This window comes from Sordaria macrospora, chromosome 2 (genome assembly GCF_033870435.1).
Source record: "Sordaria macrospora chromosome 2, complete sequence".
Lineage (NCBI taxonomy): Eukaryota > Fungi > Ascomycota > Sordariomycetes > Sordariales > Sordariaceae > Sordaria > Sordaria macrospora.
Window position 1 is genome coordinate 1,444,598 of NC_089372.1, and position 22,022 is coordinate 1,466,619.

General features: G+C 52.7%; 7 protein-coding genes across 7 annotated transcripts; 2 read left to right on the forward strand and 5 right to left on the reverse strand.

Moving 5' to 3' along the window:
* Positions 1-530: 530 nt before the first annotated feature.
* On the forward strand, positions 531-1,169 carry SMAC4_04448 (mitochondrial 54S ribosomal protein bL31m; the record flags this gene model as incomplete). Its single annotated transcript, XM_003343742.1, has 1 exon — positions 531-1,169. One exon carries the CDS (start codon positions 531-533, stop codon positions 1,167-1,169), a length of 639 nt encoding a protein of 212 aa, XP_003343790.1.
* A 373-nt stretch (positions 1,170-1,542) lies between these two features.
* SMAC4_04449 (uncharacterized protein) lies at positions 1,543-4,340 on the reverse strand. The gene is made up of 4 exons (XM_003343743.2): positions 3,452-4,340; positions 2,979-3,359; positions 2,313-2,915; positions 1,543-2,252 (listed from the first exon to the last, which is right to left on the reverse strand). The coding sequence occupies exons 1-4, from the start codon at positions 4,067-4,069 to the stop codon at positions 2,100-2,102; spliced, it is 1,755 nt and encodes a 584-aa protein (XP_003343791.1). The 5' UTR covers positions 4,070-4,340; the 3' UTR covers positions 1,543-2,099.
* Positions 4,341-4,443: 103 nt separating this feature from the next.
* On the reverse strand, positions 4,444-8,325 carry SMAC4_04450 (uncharacterized protein). Its single transcript, XM_024655549.2, has 4 exons — positions 7,679-8,325; positions 6,908-7,090; positions 6,042-6,847; positions 4,444-5,980 (listed from the first exon to the last, which is right to left on the reverse strand). The coding sequence occupies exons 1-4, from the start codon at positions 7,868-7,870 to the stop codon at positions 4,759-4,761; spliced, it is 2,403 nt and encodes an 800-aa protein (XP_024511425.1). The 5' UTR covers positions 7,871-8,325; the 3' UTR covers positions 4,444-4,758.
* Positions 8,326-8,597: 272 nt separating this feature from the next.
* On the forward strand, positions 8,598-9,445 carry SMAC4_04451 (uncharacterized protein; the record flags this gene model as incomplete). The annotated part of the gene is made up of 2 exons (XM_003343745.1): positions 8,598-8,705; positions 8,777-9,445. 2 exons carry the CDS (start codon positions 8,598-8,600, stop codon positions 9,443-9,445), a joined length of 777 nt encoding a protein of 258 aa, XP_003343793.1.
* Positions 9,446-10,096: 651 nt separating this feature from the next.
* Positions 10,097-11,107, reverse strand: SMAC4_04452 (uncharacterized protein; the record flags this gene model as incomplete). Its single annotated transcript, XM_003343746.2, has 4 exons — positions 10,097-10,377; positions 10,448-10,499; positions 10,594-10,696; positions 10,835-11,107. 4 exons carry the CDS (start codon positions 11,105-11,107, stop codon positions 10,293-10,295), a joined length of 513 nt encoding a protein of 170 aa, XP_003343794.1. The 3' UTR covers positions 10,097-10,292.
* Positions 11,108-12,587: 1,480 nt separating this feature from the next.
* Positions 12,588-17,028, reverse strand: SMAC4_04453 (uncharacterized protein). Its single transcript, XM_066090114.1, has 4 exons — positions 16,008-17,028; positions 15,651-15,926; positions 14,675-15,592; positions 12,588-14,622 (listed from the first exon to the last, which is right to left on the reverse strand). The coding sequence occupies exons 1-4, from the start codon at positions 16,295-16,297 to the stop codon at positions 12,882-12,884; spliced, it is 3,225 nt and encodes a 1,074-aa protein (XP_065946036.1). The 5' UTR covers positions 16,298-17,028; the 3' UTR covers positions 12,588-12,881.
* Positions 17,029-17,313: 285 nt separating this feature from the next.
* Positions 17,314-20,507, reverse strand: SMAC4_04454 (uncharacterized protein). Its single transcript, XM_024655548.2, has 4 exons — positions 19,717-20,507; positions 18,161-19,626; positions 17,939-18,082; positions 17,314-17,878 (listed from the first exon to the last, which is right to left on the reverse strand). The coding sequence occupies exons 2-4, from the start codon at positions 19,614-19,616 to the stop codon at positions 17,832-17,834; spliced, it is 1,647 nt and encodes a 548-aa protein (XP_024511424.1). The 5' UTR covers positions 19,617-19,626; positions 19,717-20,507; the 3' UTR covers positions 17,314-17,831.
* Positions 20,508-22,022: the final 1,515 nt, after the last annotated feature.

The window sequence follows — 22,022 nt, forward strand, 5'->3', positions numbered from 1 at the left end:
CTGCGCTTAACAAGCAAGATCTTATCTTATCGTGCATCGGCCCCGCCCGGTGCTGCCGCGGTGTTTTCCCTTCCAAAGAGCTTGCTTCGTTCCTTCCCCGGACTTCCAGGTACATTACCCATACTTTATGCCTGCCGCCGATAACGATAGCGCTTGTTGGGCAAATAGCCCGCCGTAACAATTTTTGTCTCGCGGTCGATCCACCCGCCCCGGTCCCGCGACCAGCAGCGCTTGAGCCAGACGAGACCAGACCCGACACCACCACCCGAGTCCGAGTCCCCGCGGCGCGAATCTCGAAATTCCGCTTCCCACGCCCCGGCCGCCGTCCAACCCTTCCGAACCGACCCCCGAAACGAACCGTATTCTCTCTGTCCGCGCGGTTCGCCCACCAGCATCACCACCACACGACGCCTGATTAACGTCACTGGCGCCAACGACGACGGTCCATAGTCCTCTATACCACACCAACGAACCGAGATATACCCATCGCATCCCCATAATATCCAAACAACAAAACTACCGGCGCCAAAATGTCATCAACAAGACTCCCCACCACCCTCCTCCGCCGCCCTTCGGCCCTCCCCTCCACCACCACATACACCGCCTACTCTGCCTCTCGCCCAACACCATGCGTCCAACAACAAACCCGTAACGCGACCTTCGTCCCCCGCCACCGCCGCCCCTACCAATTCACCCAGCTGGTGCAGCTCTCCGACGGCAGCACCTTCACTGTTCGCACGACGATGCCCACGGCGCTTTACAAGTCCGCCAAGGACAGCCGCAACCATCTGCTCTGGCAACCCAGCGACAAGTCGCTCAAGAACGTGGAGATGGACGAGGCCGGCAAGCTGGCCGCCTTCCGCGAGAGATACGGTCGCGGGTGGGACCTGGACGCCAAGATGACGCCCGAGGAGGAGGCGGCCGCCGCGCTGGCTGCTGCTGCCGCGGCTGGCGATGCCGGCGCCGTCAAGGCGGCCAAGAAGGCGGCTGCTGATGCGGTGGCGGAGGCCAAGAAGAAGGCTCAGGAGGAGGAGGCCGCCGCTAAGGCTAATGCTCAGGAGGAGGAGGCTGATCCTTTCGACTCGTTGACGGATCTGATTAGTGGGTATGCGACGGAGAACATGAACCCGGGGTTGAATGTCAAGGATACCCGTCCTAGAAGGAAGTAAAATGGGTCGTGGTCGTGTTATGATGGGAGGCGATGGGGTGGTGTGAAGCTCGTCGGGCGGCTTTGAGGTTGTCTCAGGAGTAACGGATTCGAAGAAACCCGGAGGCTGTCAACGAATTCTCTGGCCGTTTGAACGGGTGATGTTTTACTCTCCATTTCTTCTGACTGACCCCTGGGATGGCTCCTCCGTCTTGTATCATTATGTCGACCGGTCACCCGTGGAGGACAAGAGGAAGCTTGCCTGGCCGTTGCTGCTGTTTGATGGCTTGGAAGGGCATTGTACCATCAGTTCCGCGCCATCAGAAATGCGGAAAAAGTAGCCCTGTACATATAGAGATGGAATGGGATGGGGAACGGAAAAGATGTGCGGTGGTTACGTTTAGAAAGTGTACAAGTATATGGATATAAGGATTGTAAAAGTGAATATTTCAGCGTGCCCACCTCGTTTTGATCTCATCTGCTCGCGCTAGCAACTATACGTTATGTACAATACAGTCGACCATCCCTATCATGAACCGTGCAAGCTGCTTGAAGAACTCCTACGTAAAAACCATCGCAACCGCTCTCTAAAGCCATCATGATTATATCTGTATTCATGTGCTAAGGCGGACACACGTGCTGCTGCTATCTCCTAGACATCCTGTCTTACTGATATCCCCTACGACAGGAGGTTTCCTTCTCCTTCAATGCCTTTCACCATTCTCCCAAGCGCGGCGCCCGGACCAGGAGTATATGTATTTTCTGTGTCTGTGGCCGTCTGTGGGACTGTTTTAGCCTCGCCCTTCCCCAAAACCTAAAACCACGACCACGCATTATCCTGCTTCTTATAATCTGGAACCTTCTTTGCGGGTGCTTGATTCGTGCGGTCATTTAGGTTCGAAGATGACGAAGTGGTCCTCGCCGACTGATAATCTCCCACAAGACCACGATCCTAATCGGAGTCGTCATCGATCCTCGCCCGAGCTCGATCCACCGCCGTGTCACCGGCCGGCTTGTTCGCCTGGACGACCGGAGGACGATAGAAGACGGTCTCGTCGTCCTCGGCATCCAGCTGCATGAGGAAGGTCTCCCACTTCTCGATCAACTGTTAGGAATTGTTAGTAAGGGGTTTACGTCTCTTATAGTGTTACTGGGGGAAACATACTTCCTTCTGAGCCTCAACGGCACTTTCCAAGAAGGTCTCAACACCCGACTTGAAGTCCTCAACCTTCTCCCTCTCGAACCTGTCCAGCTCAGCGCGCATCAGACGGCCCATGTCCTCAAACAACAAGCGCGCCTGATGCACCTTGCGCTCAGCATCCGCCACCTCGGCATTCACTTGGTTCAAGCGGTCCTGCTGACTCTTGCCCTGCCTCAACAGCTTGTCCTGGCTAGTCTTCCGCTTCTGCAGCTCTGACTCGGCGCTGTGCCAGCTATAGAATGCCTTCTGGCGCTGCGTGAAAGCCTGCTTGACACTGCCGATGAGACGGATGTACTCCTCGATGATGATACCAAACGTGAGCACATCCTGCTGAGCCTGACGGTCATACACATCCCTAATGGTAAGCTGGAGCTCTGAAAGCGCGTCGAGAGGGCCGGAGAGAGTGGGTGACAGCTCCACGGTTGAGAGAGCATGCAGAGAGGCCGAAAACTCGCCAGCAGCCTCCGCCATCGCCTTACGCTGCGCAACCATGCTGTCCATGGCCTTCAGAAGCCCCTTGAGCTGGTTCTCGAGAGCATCAAGGTAGACTCTGCGATCATGGAACCACTACAATCAATTGTCGTTAGCATTGTTTCCCAACAAACCACCCCTGATCAAGACACAACTCACATCATCCTGCTCCACAAACTTGTTCCCACTGCCGACACTGATACCAAACGTGCTCAACACGCCCTTGCTCTCGCCCAGGTTCGGCTCCTTGCGCTCCTTGTGCTTGACGTCGATGTTGAAGGCCTCGCTCTCCAGGAACAGCTTGAGATCGGCGTCGTGCTGCAACGTCGGATGGGCGGCCGTCTTGTTGAGCATCTTCTCCAGGGCGGCGCGCCGCGCCTCGACAAAGTTGCTCTCGAACCGGCCCACCGCCTGCTTCTCCGGAGGGGGAGGCACCACCACGCCCGGGTTGTTGGCGTGTAGCGTGTTGTAGAGCCATAGGAAGTCGCGGTACCGCCGCTTGACCTCGAATTCGGGCTGCTTGTAGGCTTTTGATGTCGTCTGTCGGTGGTGACCTTGTAGTTAGCATATCTGTACTCATCAAAGAAGATAAAGGGGGGACATTCGAGTAATAAGACGGTTCCGTTACATACCTTTGTCCTCACAGAGTATACTATATGACTGCTAGTCAGATCGCCAACTTTATGGGGATCGCCGACATAGATGTGGAACGTCGGGTTCGCCGCCTGCTCTATACTGACGCTGGGCTGCATCGACGTGCGCACCGAGCTGTTTGGCTGGGCAGGCGGTACGGGCGGTGGCTGTCTTGGCCCGCTCGGGGTATCATTGTATAGCTCCTCCTCTTCGATGATGCGGTGCGGGTCTCCGGGCCTCCTGGCGCCGCCTCCGCTGCCGATTTGGTTCGAGCCCCCAGACAATGTCGTCCTCAAAGGTAGCTGCTCCTTGAGAGGCGGCTGAGGGGGCGCAAGCGGGGTGTCAGTGGCCGCAGGGGTGCTGGCACCTAGAGGACCAAGCGGATCGTCCTCGACGGCCTCGAGACGGGTTGGTTGGGCAACCAGGCGACGGGGTGTCAGGCGCGAGGGTCGGCTGCTGCTGCTCGTGTTGTTGGTCGACGGCGTCAGGGTTGACGATGTACCGGACGGGGCGGTGGTGGTGTTGCTGCCGGGCGCCGTGTCATCGGACTGGGGAACTGTGTTGGAGCTGTTGTTGCTCTCGCCGCCGATGGCGCTGTCGGCCCAGGGATCCTCCATTGCGTAGCTCCTGCTTGTGGGACTCTCAATCGAAAAATGGAACCAAGGAACTGACACGATAAGAAAACGAATAGTATCACCAGCAATGGTTTGGAGGCCGGTCGTAATGAAGCTTCGAGGAGCGTATAGGTTGAGAGTATGGACGGCGAGTGGACTGTTGGAACGGGCGGGAACCTTGGAGTGCGAGCGCTATCCTGGTCGCCTAAGCAGGTGCATCGTCAGCGGCCAAGCTCCCCGTCCCCTCGCCCAAAGCAGCTGCGGGACGCTCGGGCCAATTGACGTCGTTTCACCAGCTGCTGGTAACAGCGGGTGAAGCTATCCAAATAGGGGCGGACCAATATATCCTTGACTTTTACGGTAGAACATTGGTATAATGGAAATGCTGGTGTTCGTTGTTCTTGTTATTTCTATGCTTCATCAAACCCTATTCTCGGCTTGGAAGGTTCCACTGATACGATGGTTCCCATACCTATGGACTCCTTTAGCATACTCTGCAACTACTTGTTAATCCTGATGAACCGGAAACTCCTGGATCGCCAACTCCTTTCTCAAAATATTGTATGCGGCCCTCTTCAACCGTCATTGATTGTGACCTAAACACCCTACTTCATGTTGGCAAGCATGCCATCCATCACCTGCTTTCCTACCCATCCCCTGAGTCCCGATAAGGATCGCTAGTCCCGAACCTCCTAACGCTCAGGATCATAGCATCCGCCAGCAACCACCAGGTTCATTCTAGTGAACTGCACCTTCATCACAGGCGTCTTCTTGGTTGCAAAGGCGCTAATTTGATCAGGCGTGATTTGCACCTCCTTGCCCTTCTTCTTCCCTGTGACGGCACCACTGCCACCATTAGCAGCGCCGCTACCGGTGCCAGTGTTGCCAGTGGCATTGGCCGCAGTGGATGTAGCTGAAGCACCAGTGCCGCCCACGGTGATCGAGTTGCCGTTGGGACCTCCGCCAGATGCCACGGCAATGCTATCGCCAGTCGCGGCACCATCCGGCTGTTGACCAGATGCGCCTCCCGCAACCGCCGCACCGCTGCTTGTGATAGCAAGCTGGCTGCTCTTGCTGGGATCGGCCGGCAACTCCACATCCCAGAGCCTCACCGTGCCATCCAAGCCTCCGGAAACGAGCACGTTCGACTCGGCACTAAAGCTGAGTGACGGGATTCCGCCCTTGCCGTGGCCGCGGCACCGTTTGATACGCGCGCCCTTGGCAATGTCCCAGAAGAAGATGTTTCCACCCGTGTCGGCACTGGCGAGGATCTTTCCGTTTGGCGCGCATTGCAACGCGCTGATGTAGTCTGTGTGGCCCGTGAAGATGCGCACGCAGTTGCCCGTCACTATCGACCACATACGAATGGACTTGTCGGTATCATCTGATGCAGAGAAGACGTACGTTCCGTTCGGGTGCCAGGTGATTGCCGAGATGGGCGTATCGTGCCCAACCATAATTCGTAGCGCAGAGGCTCTGTCTTGCGCGAATACGCGGACGGTCTTGTCCCAGCCGCCAGTGGCGAAGTAGTGGCCGTGAGGACCCCAGAGAACGCGGAAGACGGGGCCATCGTGGGCCTTGTAAATGCATAAGCATGCCCAGTGGTCGAGAGACCAAAGACGGATTTGACCGTCGGCCGAGCATGATAGTAGCAGCTTCGTGCTTGTGTCGGGCTTGGCTCCGTCGGCTTCTGGGAAGACATTACGGTCCAAGTTGGCAATCGAATCCGAGAATGACACGCCGTATACCGGAGCGGAGTGCCCGATCAGCTTCCGGTTGTTGACTTGTAGATCCTTCTCGCTTGCGACAGAAGATTTCAACGGCTGCCCATTCATAGACCAAACGCGAATGTACGAGTCCATAGTACCGACAGCCACGAGCTCGTGATCGTTGGAGAAGTCCATACATGAAACGCTAGGGGAAGGAATCAGTTAGCACCAAGAAGTCGCATCGGCAAACGCGTGCAATAACTTACCTCCCCAAGCTGTTGTGGAAAGTAAACATGCAGGCCGAAACAGGAATGCCCGCACCACCCGTCCGACCCTCAATCTTGAACCGGTCTCGGTTTTCCCGAACCTTTTGCATTTCTATTACGACGTCCCTGGCCCGAGATGGTGGAAGAGGGAGGTCTGTTCTTGACGGAGCGTCGGCACTTTCCTCTCGCTTAATCCGCTGATCGAACTCCTCCACAAGTGTAGACCTGCCCTCCGCCGGCGGATGTCGCTGGTCCTCGTCCTCAAGTTCTGCCCGTACGTCTTCTCTCAACTCTGGTTCCATAGGAAGAGGGCCAAGCTTTAGGGGTGCCGATGAATCGAGAACGTCCCTATTTGTAACACCGGTGAAAACACCAGGAATGCCCTCGAGTTGATCGATCTCATCAAGGTCCTGATTCTGCGTTCGTCGGTAGATAGCCTCGAAGCTGAATGGTTCGATTGGCCCCCTTGCGCTGACGTCTACACGGCAGTAGGTTTGAAGGATGAAGGTAATAGTTGAGCCGCCAGCATCCGCCTCGCGCTCGAGAAAGTGGAAGAGGTTGGCTGAAAGCGACTGGTTGAGCGGGACGTGATACTTGTTCTCCTTGTAGAGTTTGATGGTTTGGTTTTCGCGAATGTGTTGAGGAAGGGTGACTGTCGCGAACAAGTCTAACGCCTCGCGATGGACCGCTTCAAAGTGAGGTCGTAGTGTCGCAAGATAGTGTTTTGCTTCTTCCACATACCCCGTGAACACGAGGTCGATGTAGGAGTAAACAAAGACAGGCCACAGCAGCTTCCTGAGCTCGAACTATTGCTTGTCAGCATCGCTGCCACGAATCATCGTAACGTCGCCTTCGGTGCATCTTACTTTGTAGATGTCCAAGTTATTCTCGATCCAATCTCGGAGCAAGATGAATGCTTTTAGGTACTTTCGCGGTCCGTTCTCCTCGTTGCGCTGCGCTGGCCTGCCGTCAGGCCCGAGATGGGCTGTCTCTTGACGGAAAACGGCTTCGGTCTTGGTGAACCCCTTTTTCTTTAAGTAGTCCGTAACCTGCGCGTCGTTAGCTGGGGGTCTAACACCATAGAGCTCCAGCAAAGCTTGATTCGTCAAATGTGATATTCGGAGGGGCGAATGCTGAGGAGGCAGGTGGTAGGCATATCGAGGAGGCATGGTGATAAGCGAGAGGGTTTTTATGGATAAACGTGGTGTTTTCGCAATACTGAGCTGTCGGGGATATTGAGGGCAGAGGATAGTGAAGGTGATGTGCTGTTGAATGTGAAAAGGCGACGACAGAAATGGACTCAATTGTGCAGTACCGATGTAAGAGGAGAGGCGGAAGCCATGGCAGCCTAGATGCTTGATGGGAGTGCCGGTAAAGGGAATCTGAAGGGAACCTTGAAGCCCGGGTGAATGGACGCCAAAGCACGACCGGCCAACATGTGCTTATTATAGTAGAAAGCAATAATGGTTGGCCGATTTTCAAAGCTGGTATATGACAAGATTCTATATAAAGAGAAGGGATAGAAGGTGAGGGTGGTGGAGTTCCCATGGGGGAGGTACGGGTTGAAGAAGGCCATGGTGTATTGACATTTGGCACATGGGAAGGCAGGTGGAATCAAACACTCAACAAGGACTCACTATCTGGTTAAGATTCTGAGGTGTCGGTGCCGTATTGCTCGTCGACGTCGTTCCTGCGGCTCCTGTCCCTCCTGTAGCCCCCGTGGTTGGCGCACCACCAGCAGACTGAGGTTGTTGTTGATGTTGTTGGCCACCGCCATATGTGGCACCTGCCGGCGCCTGGCCGGTGTTTGTTGGTGGGGGGTTGGACATGATGTGTATATGCCCCTTTACCGAGCAGCTATCTATGTCTTTGTTCCGTCTTCAATTAACGATCGAGTTTGAATGACTCCGGTAGCGTTTATGGCTCTTGCTGTATGTAGCCTTCCTGGAACAAAGTGGTGGAGGATGAGGAGGAGGACGTCGACGCGTGTGAATGGTAATGATGGTAGGTTCTCGATCCAGTTCCTGTGAGCCTGGTGATATATCGTTCGTTTGAAATGGGTATATAGTGACTTGGGCAAGAATCCAGGCTGTCAGCCCTAACGATAGCGTGTGTTTTATGAAAAATGACAAAGTTGATAATGAGGCTCAAGACGAGATGGAGATGACGAGGTCCAGGTTCAGTGGTCAAGGGACGGCATTTGCCGAGGACGTCGCGAACAGTCGAAATGGGGCCACTTAGCGCGTCTGTCTAGCGCCTGATCCGTGCTTTCCTGCAGGCACGCTGGGTCTTGGCATTTGCGGTTCCCGCAATTTACCCCACCTTTTCCCAGCGATTGACACAATGAGCAGGGCTGTTTCGTGGGGGAGCTTCTCTTGAACCTTTTTGTCCCCAAACAAAACAAAACACCACAACCGTATCCAAGAAGTTGACAGCTGGGATTTCGAACAGCAAACAAACCAATTTGGCTTATCACGATATATCTATATATATACCGATAATATCATACGTACAACCATCAGTGCTCCGACTCAACAATAACGTCATCACGTCAACATGGACCACAACGCCCAACCCCAAGGGCAGCCATCCCAGATGGACATCGACATCCACGAACCCTTCACAACAGCTGAGCGCATTCAACAGCTCAGCAACGTCGACAACGTACGTTTCCTCCGCCCCCCACTCCTCTTCCCATCTCCTTCCTCACACTAACCACCTCTCAATCCAAACAGGACATTGTCTCCCTCCTCGAACTAGCCTCCAACGCCCTTCGCTGCCTCGCCTCCCCACCACCCTCCACCTCCGACGCCCAAAACCCCAGCCAAACCGAATCCGAGCTGCAAAAACAACAAGCCCAAGACCAAGAAGACGCAATAGCGCGCTTCACCCAAATCCAATCTACCTTCCTCTCCACCCTCGACCGCGTCGACAAGCAACTGCGCCGCCAAATCTACGCCATGGAAGAAGCAGGCATCATCAACCTCCGCAGCTCCTCTTCCAACCCCAACGCCAACAGCCCCGACGACGAAAACAACACCGGCGGCGAACCAAGCGCCTCAAACAAACCAGGTGGTTACGCGGCCGCTGCTGCACCCAAGAACCCCGGCGAACTCACACGACCAGCCAAGATCGAGACGCACAACGGAGCGAAGTGGGTGCGGCCCGTGGCGGCACGACTGGACCCCGATGGCGTGGGGAGATATGGGAATTTGGATGTGGGGAGGATGAATATGGCGATTGATACGGTGGAGAGGGATATGGAACGGGAGCTGTGGGCGAGAGCGAGAGAGCATGCGGAGAGGCTGACGAGGGAGAAGGGAATATCTGCTTCTGGGTCCCTTGGTGGTGTGATTAAGAAGGAGGAGGGAGGAGCAGGAGCGGATCATATGGATGAGGATTAGAGATCCCTTCCACTTTTTGGTGCTGATGGTGTTGGTGGTTCTGAGGGCGAGGCTGTGAAGAAAGATGGTGGAGACGATCAGATGGACGAGGATTGGAAGTCCCTTCCCCTTTTTGATGCTGCTGCTGCTGCCGCCGCCGCCGCCGCAGATGGTGGTGGTGATGGCTGCGGCGGTCGTCCGGTGGCTAATGAGGACTAGAGGTCCGGTTACTTTGGTGCTGATGGTACGGTTGTTGATAATAGAGGAGCCCATCAGATGGATGAGCTGTCTGAAGACGAGGAGTTCTTCACGCCGCCCGAGTATCACTGATTTACTCGGATTTTGCGAGAAATTACAGGAGCAGGCTGCAGGATTCATATGGCAGGCGGCATGCTTAGTTAGTGTTTCGGTGCATGTCTATCTGGAGTTTGGGACTTTGGCATACGGTCAGACTTGGCATTGGTGCTTAGGCGTCAGGACGTTGCTCGAGTGAGCTTTACATTGGGTTGCTGCTGGTAGGGTTACAAGAGGACATCATCACATGCAGTTTACACATCAACGGAATTCAAAATATCAATGACATAGTATGGGAAATTTTCAATATGATTACAACAGAAGCTATGAGCAGGAAATCTCCATCCTTCAGCCGGTCAAACTACCTATCATACGAACGAGCCACCGAACCAAACCAAATATGTACGAGAAACTATTACCTCAAGATAATTGGCACTGTTACTCGTTCACTAAGAGTAAACCACTTCATGAGATTTCACCTTTCCAGGTTCGGCACACCACCAAGCTTATAAGGACCTCTGTGCTCTCCCGCTGCCCAAAAGTATCCGAAATACTTCAATGGCCGAATGGACTTCTAGGCCGAGCCCTGGCACCGTCTATCGTAGCCACCCGCGCCGATAGTGGCGTTGGTGCCCGGAACAAAGATGGACTGGTCGATGCTGTCGTCGATCTTTTGTCAATACGGTCCATCAGAAAGAAAAAAGGGCGCACCGCAAATAGGTAACTTACATATCATCAAACAAAACGCAGTTGATATGCTCGTTTGAGCCGTTGACGTCCGCTGTTTCATCCATTCACGTTAGCTAGTTGTCCAATCCGATGGAGGATATAGTATCAAAAGTGAGGTAGGAATAGGAAAGACATCAATAACGTACTATACCACAAAAAGTAACTCTTGCACTTATCGCCCGCCGCGTTGCAAGTATACTGGCATTTGAACGCGCCGTACGGATCGGTGTGGTGGGAGTAGGGCATGTACTGTTTTTTTTTGGACTCGTCAGCTCACTTTTCTCTCGCCCACGAACCTTCTTAAAACCCATTTTTTTGCTTCGTCTCCCAGATTTTTACGTCCATCCCTTTTACCAAGAATAACATAAATGTGTTAAGTAAACTCACGTGCGGTCCACTCAAATAGTGCTCATCCCACCAGCTCTTCTTGACCGTGTACGAAGTCCAGTTGAGGTTCCCGGCGGGAGCAACGAGGGAGTAATCGGCGATGGGTAGGCTGCCGGGCGAGGAACCAGTGGCGGGTGGGCCGTTGACGCAGGTCTTGGCTTTTGTGCCTGTGTTGGAACTGGGGAGGGGAGTGGCGTCGGCGCCGGCGGTGAAGAGAGCGGCGGTAGCTGAGAGGAGGATGGTGAGGGTGTTGAGCATTGAGGAGGGGGCCATTTTGACGAAATTTTGCATGACGGGATGGTGGGATGGTGTTGGAAGGTGTTGGCCCGGCGAAGGTGGGGGCGTTGTGGTGGTTTGGTTGAGCTCAGAGGCTCAGAGTAGGCGAAGCTTGTGTTGAAGCTTTTGACGAAACGTTGTGTGGAAAACAATTGTCGATACAGTAACGGTTGTTATTAGGTTGATGGTCGATTTAGATATTAGAATTAGGTTGGTTTGTTGTGTAGGTAGGTGAGCCAAAGATTCTGTCGGTTGGTTGAAAAACCTACTTGGGTTTTGGCTTTTGCAAGTGGGCAAAAAGGATGAAAGAAAGGACAGCTGGAGAGGAAACGCTCCTTCCTACGTAGGAAACGATCAGTTTTATCTTCCCTTCCGAGTCACTCTGGACTATCCACGTCATCGAGGACACCTAAGGCCGTCCGTCACGAAAGTTCAGCCCTAATCTCGGAAATGGAAATGGAAAGAACAGTCGAAGTCTTCCATCCCACTATTAAGGTCCCTTCTTCAGCCCGTCCTCCGGGAGAAATTCCGTTCGAAGGGGCTCAAGGGAAAGAGGTTGCCTCTTTCTTTCCCTACTTCTCAAACATGGCAATCTATTCCAAAACAAATTTCCTTTCCTTATCTTCCCTCCTCTTCGTTCCATCCAACTGTTGACTCGCAATTCTGATATCTCCCACCCATTAAACCCACTAGAACAGTAAACATACATACCCGCCCAGACACGCAAGACACGCAAGCGAACCTTTCAAGCCCGCGCTTTTGAAAATATCAGACACTCCCAAAAGACGAAAGACGAAAGACCCGAGCACATACGTTGAAGTTGTGTCCTCGACGCGAACCCGTGTTACATCAAAAATGCAACCTCCCGCTTGTCAAGACGCAGGAACCAGATGGGGTAGTGTGAGACACTGAGACACTGAGACACTTTGGACAGCGTGTTGACGACGCAGCCTTTTTCACTTGCCCTCATTTGTGAGCCCTGAGCTATGGTACCTGCGGTATTCGTTTGTGGCTTCGATGTGTGTTAAGATTTAACAGGGAAGAGGAGCTAACGGAAAGGAAATGGGATAGGCGGAACTTGGATTTAATTGATGGCAGGTAGAAGGTGCTATATAAAATGCATATTAGCCGCCAGCAGACTCCAATAGAACGAGCACCTTGAAGTGAAACGTTGCAGAGCGTACGTAGATGAAAGATCTGCAAACAAGTTGAGGGGAAGATATTCGGTAGTGGTTTCGACATCAAAATTTCGAACAGCAGACATAATCCATCTGGAGTTGCTGATGAATCTTTCTAGGTACATCTGAGACCTATCATCCCACCTACGATGGTTGTACCTACCTACCTTCACCAAGTAGGAGCAGGCGACATCCGGAGGCCCAGACCGATAAAGACGGTGGAACATGAAGACGGGGAGCACCCCATCCGGTGTTCGTGCAACTTTTACCTCAATAGCAGTTTGACGTCTGTTGAGCGACTCGAGATAAGAGACGAAGGAAGATAGCTGTTCGAGTCGAATGGCTGAGTGTGCTGTTAGTTGCCACTTCCCTGAATTAACGACAACATCTCCTCGAGAGCAGGCCTAACTTCCCGTGTACACGGTAGAGAATCGAAAAGGATTTTCTTAGGTCAAGTTAAAGATGCCCATAGGCTGGGTAGGGTATACACATGTCATGTAGGAAAGGAATCCAGCCCCACCCAGTCTCCCATGCCAGTAACTCCTCCTCCTTCACTACGTCACTTCACTGATCCTCTGTCCGTACCCCCCACCTTACACAATCTTAAAAGCCTTCCTCCCCTCTACCAGCCCCTCCGAGAATTTCGTAACAGCCGCCCAGCTCGGGACAAACTGCAACGCCTCATCCAACGCCGGAATAGTTCCCGGCGTATTCGCATCACTCCACATACAAATCACTGTCCCATCATTCTCGTCGTCTCCCTTCCTGGTTTCTGAGCCCTTCCACTCTGCATTCACAACCCACGTCTTATCGAACTCCCTGTGCCAGAGCCTAACTAGCCCCACTCCGTCCTCAGGGTACTGCCCGAAGCGATCATCCCAGCCAGAGCCGCTCTCAATAGTCAACGCCGACACAGGCTTCTTGAACTGTAGGAAGCACGACTTAGTGTTATCAGCCGTGATCTCGATCCGGGCAGTTGTCCTTGAGGAGTCGCCCTTCTTGTGGCTGCGCGTGGCGTTGACGGTGATGATGTCGGCGTAGTTGTCCTGGGGGAGGCCGTCAAGATCTTCGCTTCCGAGCTTGGGTGGGACCGCGGATCCGTCGAAGCAGCACGTTGCTATCGTGGAACCACGACGGAGGGACTTGCCGCAGGTGACGTCCCGTCCGGATGCTGAAGGAAGCTCGGCAATAATGGGACGGACGTACTCCTCAATACCGGTGTAGCAGACCTTGTTCTCGCCAGTGGCAACGTCAATATACTGGCCGAAGAAGGCCTTATAACGGTTGTTGGCCGAGAAAGGGAAAGCGATGAGGTTGTAGGTAAGGGTGACGATGAAGACGACAAGTAGGAACACAGGAATATGATGGGTGACGCGGTGGATGAAGGGAGTAAGGGGAAGGATAAGTAACAAAGTGAAGAAGAAGATCATCAGGTAGGGCGTGAAGAGCTTGCTGCCGTCTGATCCGGTCTGGTATACAGCGTCTGTGAGCATTAGACCCGTCTGGGCTGCGAGGATGATCATAAAGGGGCCCAGCAGCAAGAATTGGAAGAACCATGCCCAAGAAGGCAGGTGTCCAGACCAGTCTTGCTCGTGCTCGTATGGCTCCCCGTCCTCCTCCATCTTCCGAGCTCCGTGTACCAGCGCGGTGATGGAGCGGCGATAAGTAGTCGCAAACGTAGTACGGCCACGATCATTGGTGCCATTACCGCCAACGAGTGGTGTCCGCTCAGTCGCTTCGTCGTCATCATCTTCCGATTCGTCCTCGTCCCGGGGTGTCGTAGAAGGAATAGGAGCGCTTGTAGAACGGCCAGGTGTGGGCGTCGCGGGAGCAGGCTGTGGCTGCGAAGAATGCGCGGCAACAGAAGGCGCAGTCGACAACCCATTAGTAGTGCCGGCCGGCGCGGTAGGCTTGCTCGGTTCCTGCGCAACGGTGGGCGATGAAGGAGAACCAGCAGAGGCGGATGATTCAGCCCTGGCCCCTGAAGATAGTCCATCGGTACTGTCCCGGTATCCCTGGTATCCGCTGTGGTCATGGCCGTCATAGTCCTCCTGAACTTGCAAGGCGTACGCAGACTTTCTCGGAAGAGCCAAGAGCTCAACAAAAGAGATTAGGCACGACAAAAAGATAGCCGACTCGAGGAAAACAAAGATGTAGCCGGCCGCAATCCTACGGCGGTCCTCCAAAGCGGTAACGGCAACAAGAACAATCCAACCGAAAACGAAGAGCCACAGGTTGGCGTAGCCGCGGTGAAGAGCGCTAGGGCGGACGAAATTAGCGCCACGCATGATCATCCAGAAGGAGAAGTAAAAGATAGACACCATCATAGCCCATCTAAAACAATTGTTAGCCATAATAACATCCGAGTTGGGGAACAAGGACTTACACAGAATAACGGCTGCTGTAGACAATCAACGGGTTGACCTTATTCATCAAAAGAGCCGAGCTGATTGTGAAAAACACAGCGACACCCAAAGCAAAGGGGTACCGGAAGAAGCCCTTCCATCCACCAATAGGAACAGCTTCATATTCGGGATGCTCCTTAGTCTTGACCGTGGAGGTGAAGAAGTAGTCCTTGTCGAGGTTGCGAAGAAGCCACGTAATGCCGACCAAGATCAGCGGAGTCGCAATCAAAAGAGTGAGCGACCAGGCAAACATGCCACGCAGACCAAAGAGCACAAAGCTTTTGCCAAAGAGGTCAAACCACACTCCGTTAGAGGGACGGCCGTTGGCAACCTTGCCGTGGGCTTTATCAGGCCTCTGACCGATAAACGTGTTGCCAGTATCACCGGAAAGCTGCTTGGTCGTGTGGATAGAGGCTGATAGAATATGCCAGAGACTCTCCTTGGAAGCATGCCGGGTATCGTCCTGGTTGGTGTGATATCTCGCACGGGGCTTGAAGAATGCCAAATCGATTCCACGCTGGCCGTAAGCATCGACGAGCACTGAGTAGTCGGTACCACTAGAGATGAAGCCCATGCCAAAAGCATCGGATGCAATCACCGTACCGAAAGGGTGCGATGTCCTAGCATATGCCGCCATGACCTCTCGATCTGTGGCACGGAATACTATTGCCCTGCCTCCAGCACCGGCGCCTTCGACGTTCAGGAACGTATGGATGAATGGGTTCAACTTGTGCTGACCGAGGGCTCTGGCGCCGTAGAGCCAATCTTCCTCGCCGTTATTCAACATGACCACGATGCCGCGCTGGGGTTGGTTTCCTGGGGTGGTGAAGTACTTGAGGACTTGCAAGCAAGTCACGACTCCCATGCCATCATCGGTGGCGCCGAAGCCCGTTGAGACGCTATGAGATGTCAGTTTTTTTGGGAACTCGCAGGGGACGGCAGTGAAAATGAACTTACGAATCGTAATGGGCATTGACCAAGGTTAGCCCCTTCGCATTGCGTCTCATTCCATGAACGTAGTCGGCCTCCCACCAATCACCGTCATCGTCCTCCTTACCGCGGATGTAAACCAGGATGTTGGTACCCTCGAAGTAAGCGGCGTTATTAATCGACTCCGTACGGGTGAAGGTAGTTCCATTAGACTTTCCCATCACAAAAGTGGAATTCGACACATTGTCATCGAAGACGGTGACTGCTGCAGACTTGCCGTCCTTTGCAGCGGCGGCCATTTGGCTATCATCATTCAGTTATGTCATTAGTGTCTGGTCCACTCAGCCGTTATAGAATCTCAAAAGCCAAGACTAAGGTACTCACTCATCAAACACCCAGGTAGCGCCATTCTCCTCCAAAATGGACTCGACCTTCTCCAGCAGATATCTGCGCACCTCCTCGTTGAACTTGCTGTTGTACGGGTGGTACGCCCTGGTGATGGTGGTGAGGTCGAGCCAGGCCTCGGTGAGGTTGACACCCTTGAAGGGCTCGGCCGTCTTGGGCGCGGCAGGTGGTTCCTCGTTGATGATGACGATGGGTATCAGCAGGGCCAGGTAGATGAGCGTCGTCCAGAAGGTTACCGGCCCCGGCCGGAAGGATATGGGATTGATCATCAGTTCGAACTATAATCGATCCAAGAGTCGCGACGGAAATCAGAAGAGGAAGAAAAGATAGATGAGACGAGGGCGTAGGACGCCGATGTCGCGCGTACACGGGAAAGATCCTGTGCTCAGCTCCTCAAATACTGCGTGGTGGAGTCTCGTGTAAATGACATGAAGGATACGGTAATTTTGGAAGTTGGCAATAAATCAAGATGTCAAAACACAGTTGGAGATGTGTAGGTAGTTGGAAGGTAGGAGGTCAAAACATGTAGGAGAGAGATGATGATGCTGTTGCTGCTGCCAGTGTGATGAAGCCGGACAGGATGCGTGACAAAGTGCGGAGGCGATAAACGTGAGGTGGTTGGTAGATTGTGTGTGAATCCCGAGATGCTGAATGCTTGAACGAGCCAGGTGCTGAGCTCGAGTCAAAGTTCCACGACTGGGCTAACACAGGTACAGATCTGAAACGCAATTCCACAACACCATCCGATTGCTTTTGATTATCTTGCCGTCGATATTCGGATTCTAGGTGTAAGCCAAAAAGCAACAAGAACAAGTTCAAAGTGATGATTCGAGGGTAAGAGGGATGTCGTTGAGTGTAGAAGAGGGGTTGGATGGACGTTACCAAACAAAGCTAGCCGGGAGGGCAGCAGGGGAGGAAGCTCTAACAGGGTTCTCGGAGGCCAGGAATCCATTGGTCCAAGCTCCCTCCCTTCTTCCTTCCCCCATTGACTTGAGACTTGTGATCGACAAACAGGTCGACAGGTCGCCATTGCGACATCAAAAGCTCCTGCCTTCTAGACCTACACATATTAGGTAATGAGGTTCAAATCAGTTCGACACAGGTGCAACTCTATTCCGTGCAGTAACGTGATCGAATGAAGCACTGCATAACAACCCAAAACGGAAACCACCATGACGAACTGCATGTGTAAGCCTTGGCATGTAATATTTCTGTTTTGGTAACAATGCGGGTGGATAAACGGGTGTCATGTTCGTAACGGTAATGATAATAGGAAACGACCTCGAAGCTCTTGGGGGAGAAATAGGAATGAAGCATCAGAACAAATCAAGACACGGTCTAGACACATTCTTTCCATATATATTGATCATAAACTTCTTGAATCCCTCTTCATACACGTAAAGTTTTGCTATCAAGATTTGGATTTGCTTCCGAGCCTGATACATAGCAGTGTCAATATCGAGTATCCTTCCCGTTTGTTCTTTCCTGGGGATTTAGAGTTGAGCTCGACTGAAAGATCGCTTGGGCCCAAATGAATCATTTGTTTCGAGACCCGGAAGGTGAAAAGCTGACTCTCGGTCGAGTATAAAAAGGTGATACGGGATAGCGCTCGGAGAGTTCACTGTCATGTTTTCCCATCCTCTACTGAAACGTGGACATAATATTCCAAAGACCTTGATGACAGTTGTTTGCATTTGACTTGGGCATTAGTTAAATTTCGGTACTTCCATTATCCATGAAAATATTAGATTTCTCATGTTGAATGGACGTAAGACTGTATCCTATGCCACAAGCTGATGTCGATTAAACATCACGCCAGACTTCTCTGTATCTCGCCCACTTTTGGAAACCTAAGAAAGAGGACGTTAGCAAATCATCGTCTCAAAAGAATAGAGTCTTTTTTTACTGACCCATGGATTGAAAACCTTCATCACCTCCTTTCATGGCGTCAATGAACATCTTTTTCAATCCTTGCTGGGCAAATCTGTGGACGCAACTGTCGAGAAGCCTCAGCATGATTGCATCTCTCCCTTTTGCCACACTACGATTTTGATCTGGGAATATCATGTCCATCGTTAGCATCCATACATACAGATCGGACAATTCGCCTTTCAACTGACAACGGAACTTACCTGATATGCAGATACATGTGACTCCGCCAACATCGTCTGAAATCATTCCGGCCCACGGTAGATCCTCAAAAACTGGACTTCCAGTGTTCTTGACGTACGTCAAGGCCACCGCCACAATAGTTTGTCCCTCAAGCCCCAGCACGATATCCTCGATATTTACGGTGCCCTCCAGTTTTGCGTATTGGTCGTACCACCCCATGTTGTCCTTCTCCCTCGACTCCCCCTCCACTATTTCCATTACCATGTGGTACTCGCTAAACTCACATGGCCGAAACTTTAGTCCCGAATGCATCGTTGCCGTCGTGGGCCAGTCGTCAAACACAAGCAACCAGTCGCACGTTTCCTGCCCAGCGCCCGGTAGCATGGACTTGGACTGAGGCCTGACGGGCCAGTTGCGGCGAGAGAACCAGTCCTCCGAGGGGTTGTCCATTGGAACTCCGTAGAACAAACGTGGAAATGTGCTTCCGAGCTGTAGACGGCTGACCCCGCGGGTCTTTCTTAGTTGGCGCAAAGCGTGGTCGTGCAAACTCAGCCCAATGCCCCTTTGTCGATAGGACGGTCGAACAAACAGAGCGGCTAGAGAGCCAACCAATCTTTCCGAGTCGCTGCCAATGTATGTGGTATAAGTAGCACAGAATCCCAGTAGCTGGGTGGTCCCTGGCTCGCGAACCACGTAGTGCATCGCGTAGCCATCGCGGCAGAGAAGGGATTGGAATAAAAACCGAGTAAGCCGAAAGTTGTCGGGAAAGCACTGGCACCACAGCTCATAAGCAGGGGGGACATCACGATGCTCGTTCCATGCCTCAACTTGCCATGATTTTGGCGCTAAGATGAGATTCTGGACGTTTGGCCCTCCTGCTGTATGTGGCTGCTTGACGCTCCCAAGCATGGTATCGGCCGCGGCTTTGAGCTCTGAGGGACTGAAGCCAGAAGTCTGAACGACTGTTGGAAATGAGCATTCTAGAGGGCCTAGCCACCTAACGTTGCAGCATGCCAACAATATTAGCGATCGACTTTCACACAGCGATCGTACCGTCTCAGCCAGTGAGACCTGTGGAGTTTGACCAAAGCAGGGAGGACCTGAGATAACAAAGACAACGGATTTCGCTAGCTTAATGTGCACGGCGTGAGTCCCAGTTATCCCGTTTTTGGGCGTGTAAGGAACCTGCCGAACCCACGGGTGTATTTTCGCTAAGGCCTTTCCGAGCGGTTCAAAGGGGTCACTGGTCAGATGGTCGGTTTTGGCGTTGGATGGGGCATGAGCAGGAGCGACTGCCGGGGTTAGGAGCAATAGAATATCGCCGTCATCGAGGAGCCTTGAAAGGGGGAAATATTCTGCCGTGTCTTGAATAACAGTTGCTGTTTGACTGCTGACCTCAATCGCAGAAGACAGCTCAGGGGGTGCAAGATGGTTATGGCTCGCGAGTCCCTGGTCCGAAAACCTTTGCGGGTTCATGATTTTGAGCCTGTAGTATCAACATGCTTAGCGAAAAAGATCGGTTGGACTGACCGCGGTCACGAACTAATTTGAGGGCATTGATGACTGACACACTTACCTCGTTGAGGACTATGTTCCGATAAAACCAACGCCACTTCACCGTTCTTTGGTTTTTATACACTGATTCGGGTGGTTTGGATGTGTATAGGCAATTTGAAGAATCTTAAGCGGTTGGGGTTTACCACATGGTCAATTCAAGCTACAACGTTCGGTAGAGGTAGAAAACAGCCTTGTGAAAGTTACAATGGGTTCGTAACACGCATGTATAAGAAGGTTCGCGTCTAGCAGCGCTCGGATTCAAACTCGAGTCGGATCAGTAGCTCGTAAGGACGAATAGGGGCGATAGATTAGGTTTGAACCGGGAAGCAGATTCGGCAATGGCAAATGCGAACGGACAGGCTTCACCTTGTGTTTCCTGGTTTGACACCGCGGTTGGGCTGGAATTTCATACCGGAAATGGAAAGAGACTAGGCTTAAGCGCGATACCCAGTAAAGAAACCGAACAGGATTGGGAATGATGGGACTTTAAGGGAACACTAGCGCCTCTTTGTAGAAGATTTGGTTGACTGGGTAGATAATCCCACCAACGTCAGCAGTCCAACCATCCAAGCCTTCCAGTAGGTTATCAAGATAGGGGGAAGTAGTTGTTACCATTGCAAAGGTGTATATGGGAGCTGCTTGGCTTGGATGTCTCGGGTGGTGCATGTGTAATGGTAACACCATGCTACCACCTTCCACACGAGTGGGCGAATGGACCAAGCCGTTGCGGATATTCGCGCGTCTAAAAAGACACGAGGGAGAAAAAAAAAGATGAGGCAAGTTGTAGGAACCTCGAGAAAATTGCAGGGGCATCTTTTTGCAGGGCAACAGCCCATTGGATGATGACGAGCAGGCTATATAGCTCTGGTGTGCGCTGAGCAGCAACTGGGGTGACACAAAGAATAATGCGCTGATATTGTATCAGGGCGTGTGATGCCACAGTACTTGACACATCAAGATTGTGGGAAGAATGGTTTAGAAGGAGACACACGAGGCCTTGCAGGGGCAACAGAAAGACCCGGTCCAGTGTTCTTCGATGCTCTCACCAGCTCTAAGATCTCGCTCATTGCTCCGTAGCTTGAGACAGACCGAGAAGCCTGGGCAAGGGAGAAGAATATTTGGTAGGATTTCAGAACGGTTTGAAAACCTGAGCCCCTGACGATGGGCTCGCACGGGCGCTGTGGTACCGAGCTTCTTGGTGTTTGTAACTCGGTGCTGGGGTGGCTTCAAGGGTAAAGAACACTACGTAATCTAGTCAACAGCATCGACAAGGGGTGGCTTGAAGCGCAGCCGGCGCCAACGCTGACCACCCACACTGAAGGAGGAGGGACAAACTTTTTCGAGTCCATAGCAACCTGGCTGAATGGAACGGTGACACGGCAGAGGGCATAGTACGTACCCATATCTGACTACAACGGCACCGGTCAAGAGGCAAAGTTGAGATGATGCTGTGCTGCTATGGTAGCTCTCATGATTTGCGTGCAAGGCTGTCTATCTGAAGTCGGAATGCCTCGTCAGGTCTGACGGGCGCGGTCTTGAGCCGGTGAATGCTGACACGAGGACAGCGGCAAATGGCTACCGCTTGATGCAGTATGCACAGAGCATATCCGTCTTGTCGTTCAGTCGCACCAGAAGAGCTGGATGATGACAGCGGGCGCAAGAGGCCGGGCTCGATTGGTTTCTGAGTGCAAGATATCGCCCCATCGGCTTGCTCTTATGCTGCTGAGAGGCTGCCTCTTCTGCCTCTGACATGTTGGAACGGGCGCTTCCGTGACAATAGTACAAAGACGGCAAAACCAGCTAACTGGTTGTCGTTCTCACGGTAATCTTAACAGGAACTTTGAGCTTCAGACAGGTTCGGAGTACATGAAGGTCAAATCCGGCTTCGCCAGGACAAGGAGTGATGTCCAGTGATCCTCCCTGCACAGGAAGCGAGGTAGTGGCCAGACACAAGGAAGGGTGACAGTGGGGGCCAAATTGAAGAGTAGCTCTGCAGTATACTGCGTACAATAGAGGTAGGTAAGCTGCAGTGAGGCATCTAGAAATATTCGCAAGGGCGATAGGTCAAAGTGACGGCAAAACGCTAGTGTGGTGGTAGGTAGTTGACGAAATTTGATGAGGTCGGGGAGACAGACGAATAGCAAGCAGCGCCTTTTTAGACCCCCATGGCTTGAAGGAATAGCAATAGCTTCAGAAGAGGTACCCTAGCATAGGTCCATGCTCCAAGACTAGGCAAGCCGGGGCCGGACAACGGGGGTGGAAGCCCCGGTAAGCGGCTCATCCCCGTTGGTGTTTCGACTTGTTGCTTGATCCGCATGACGATCT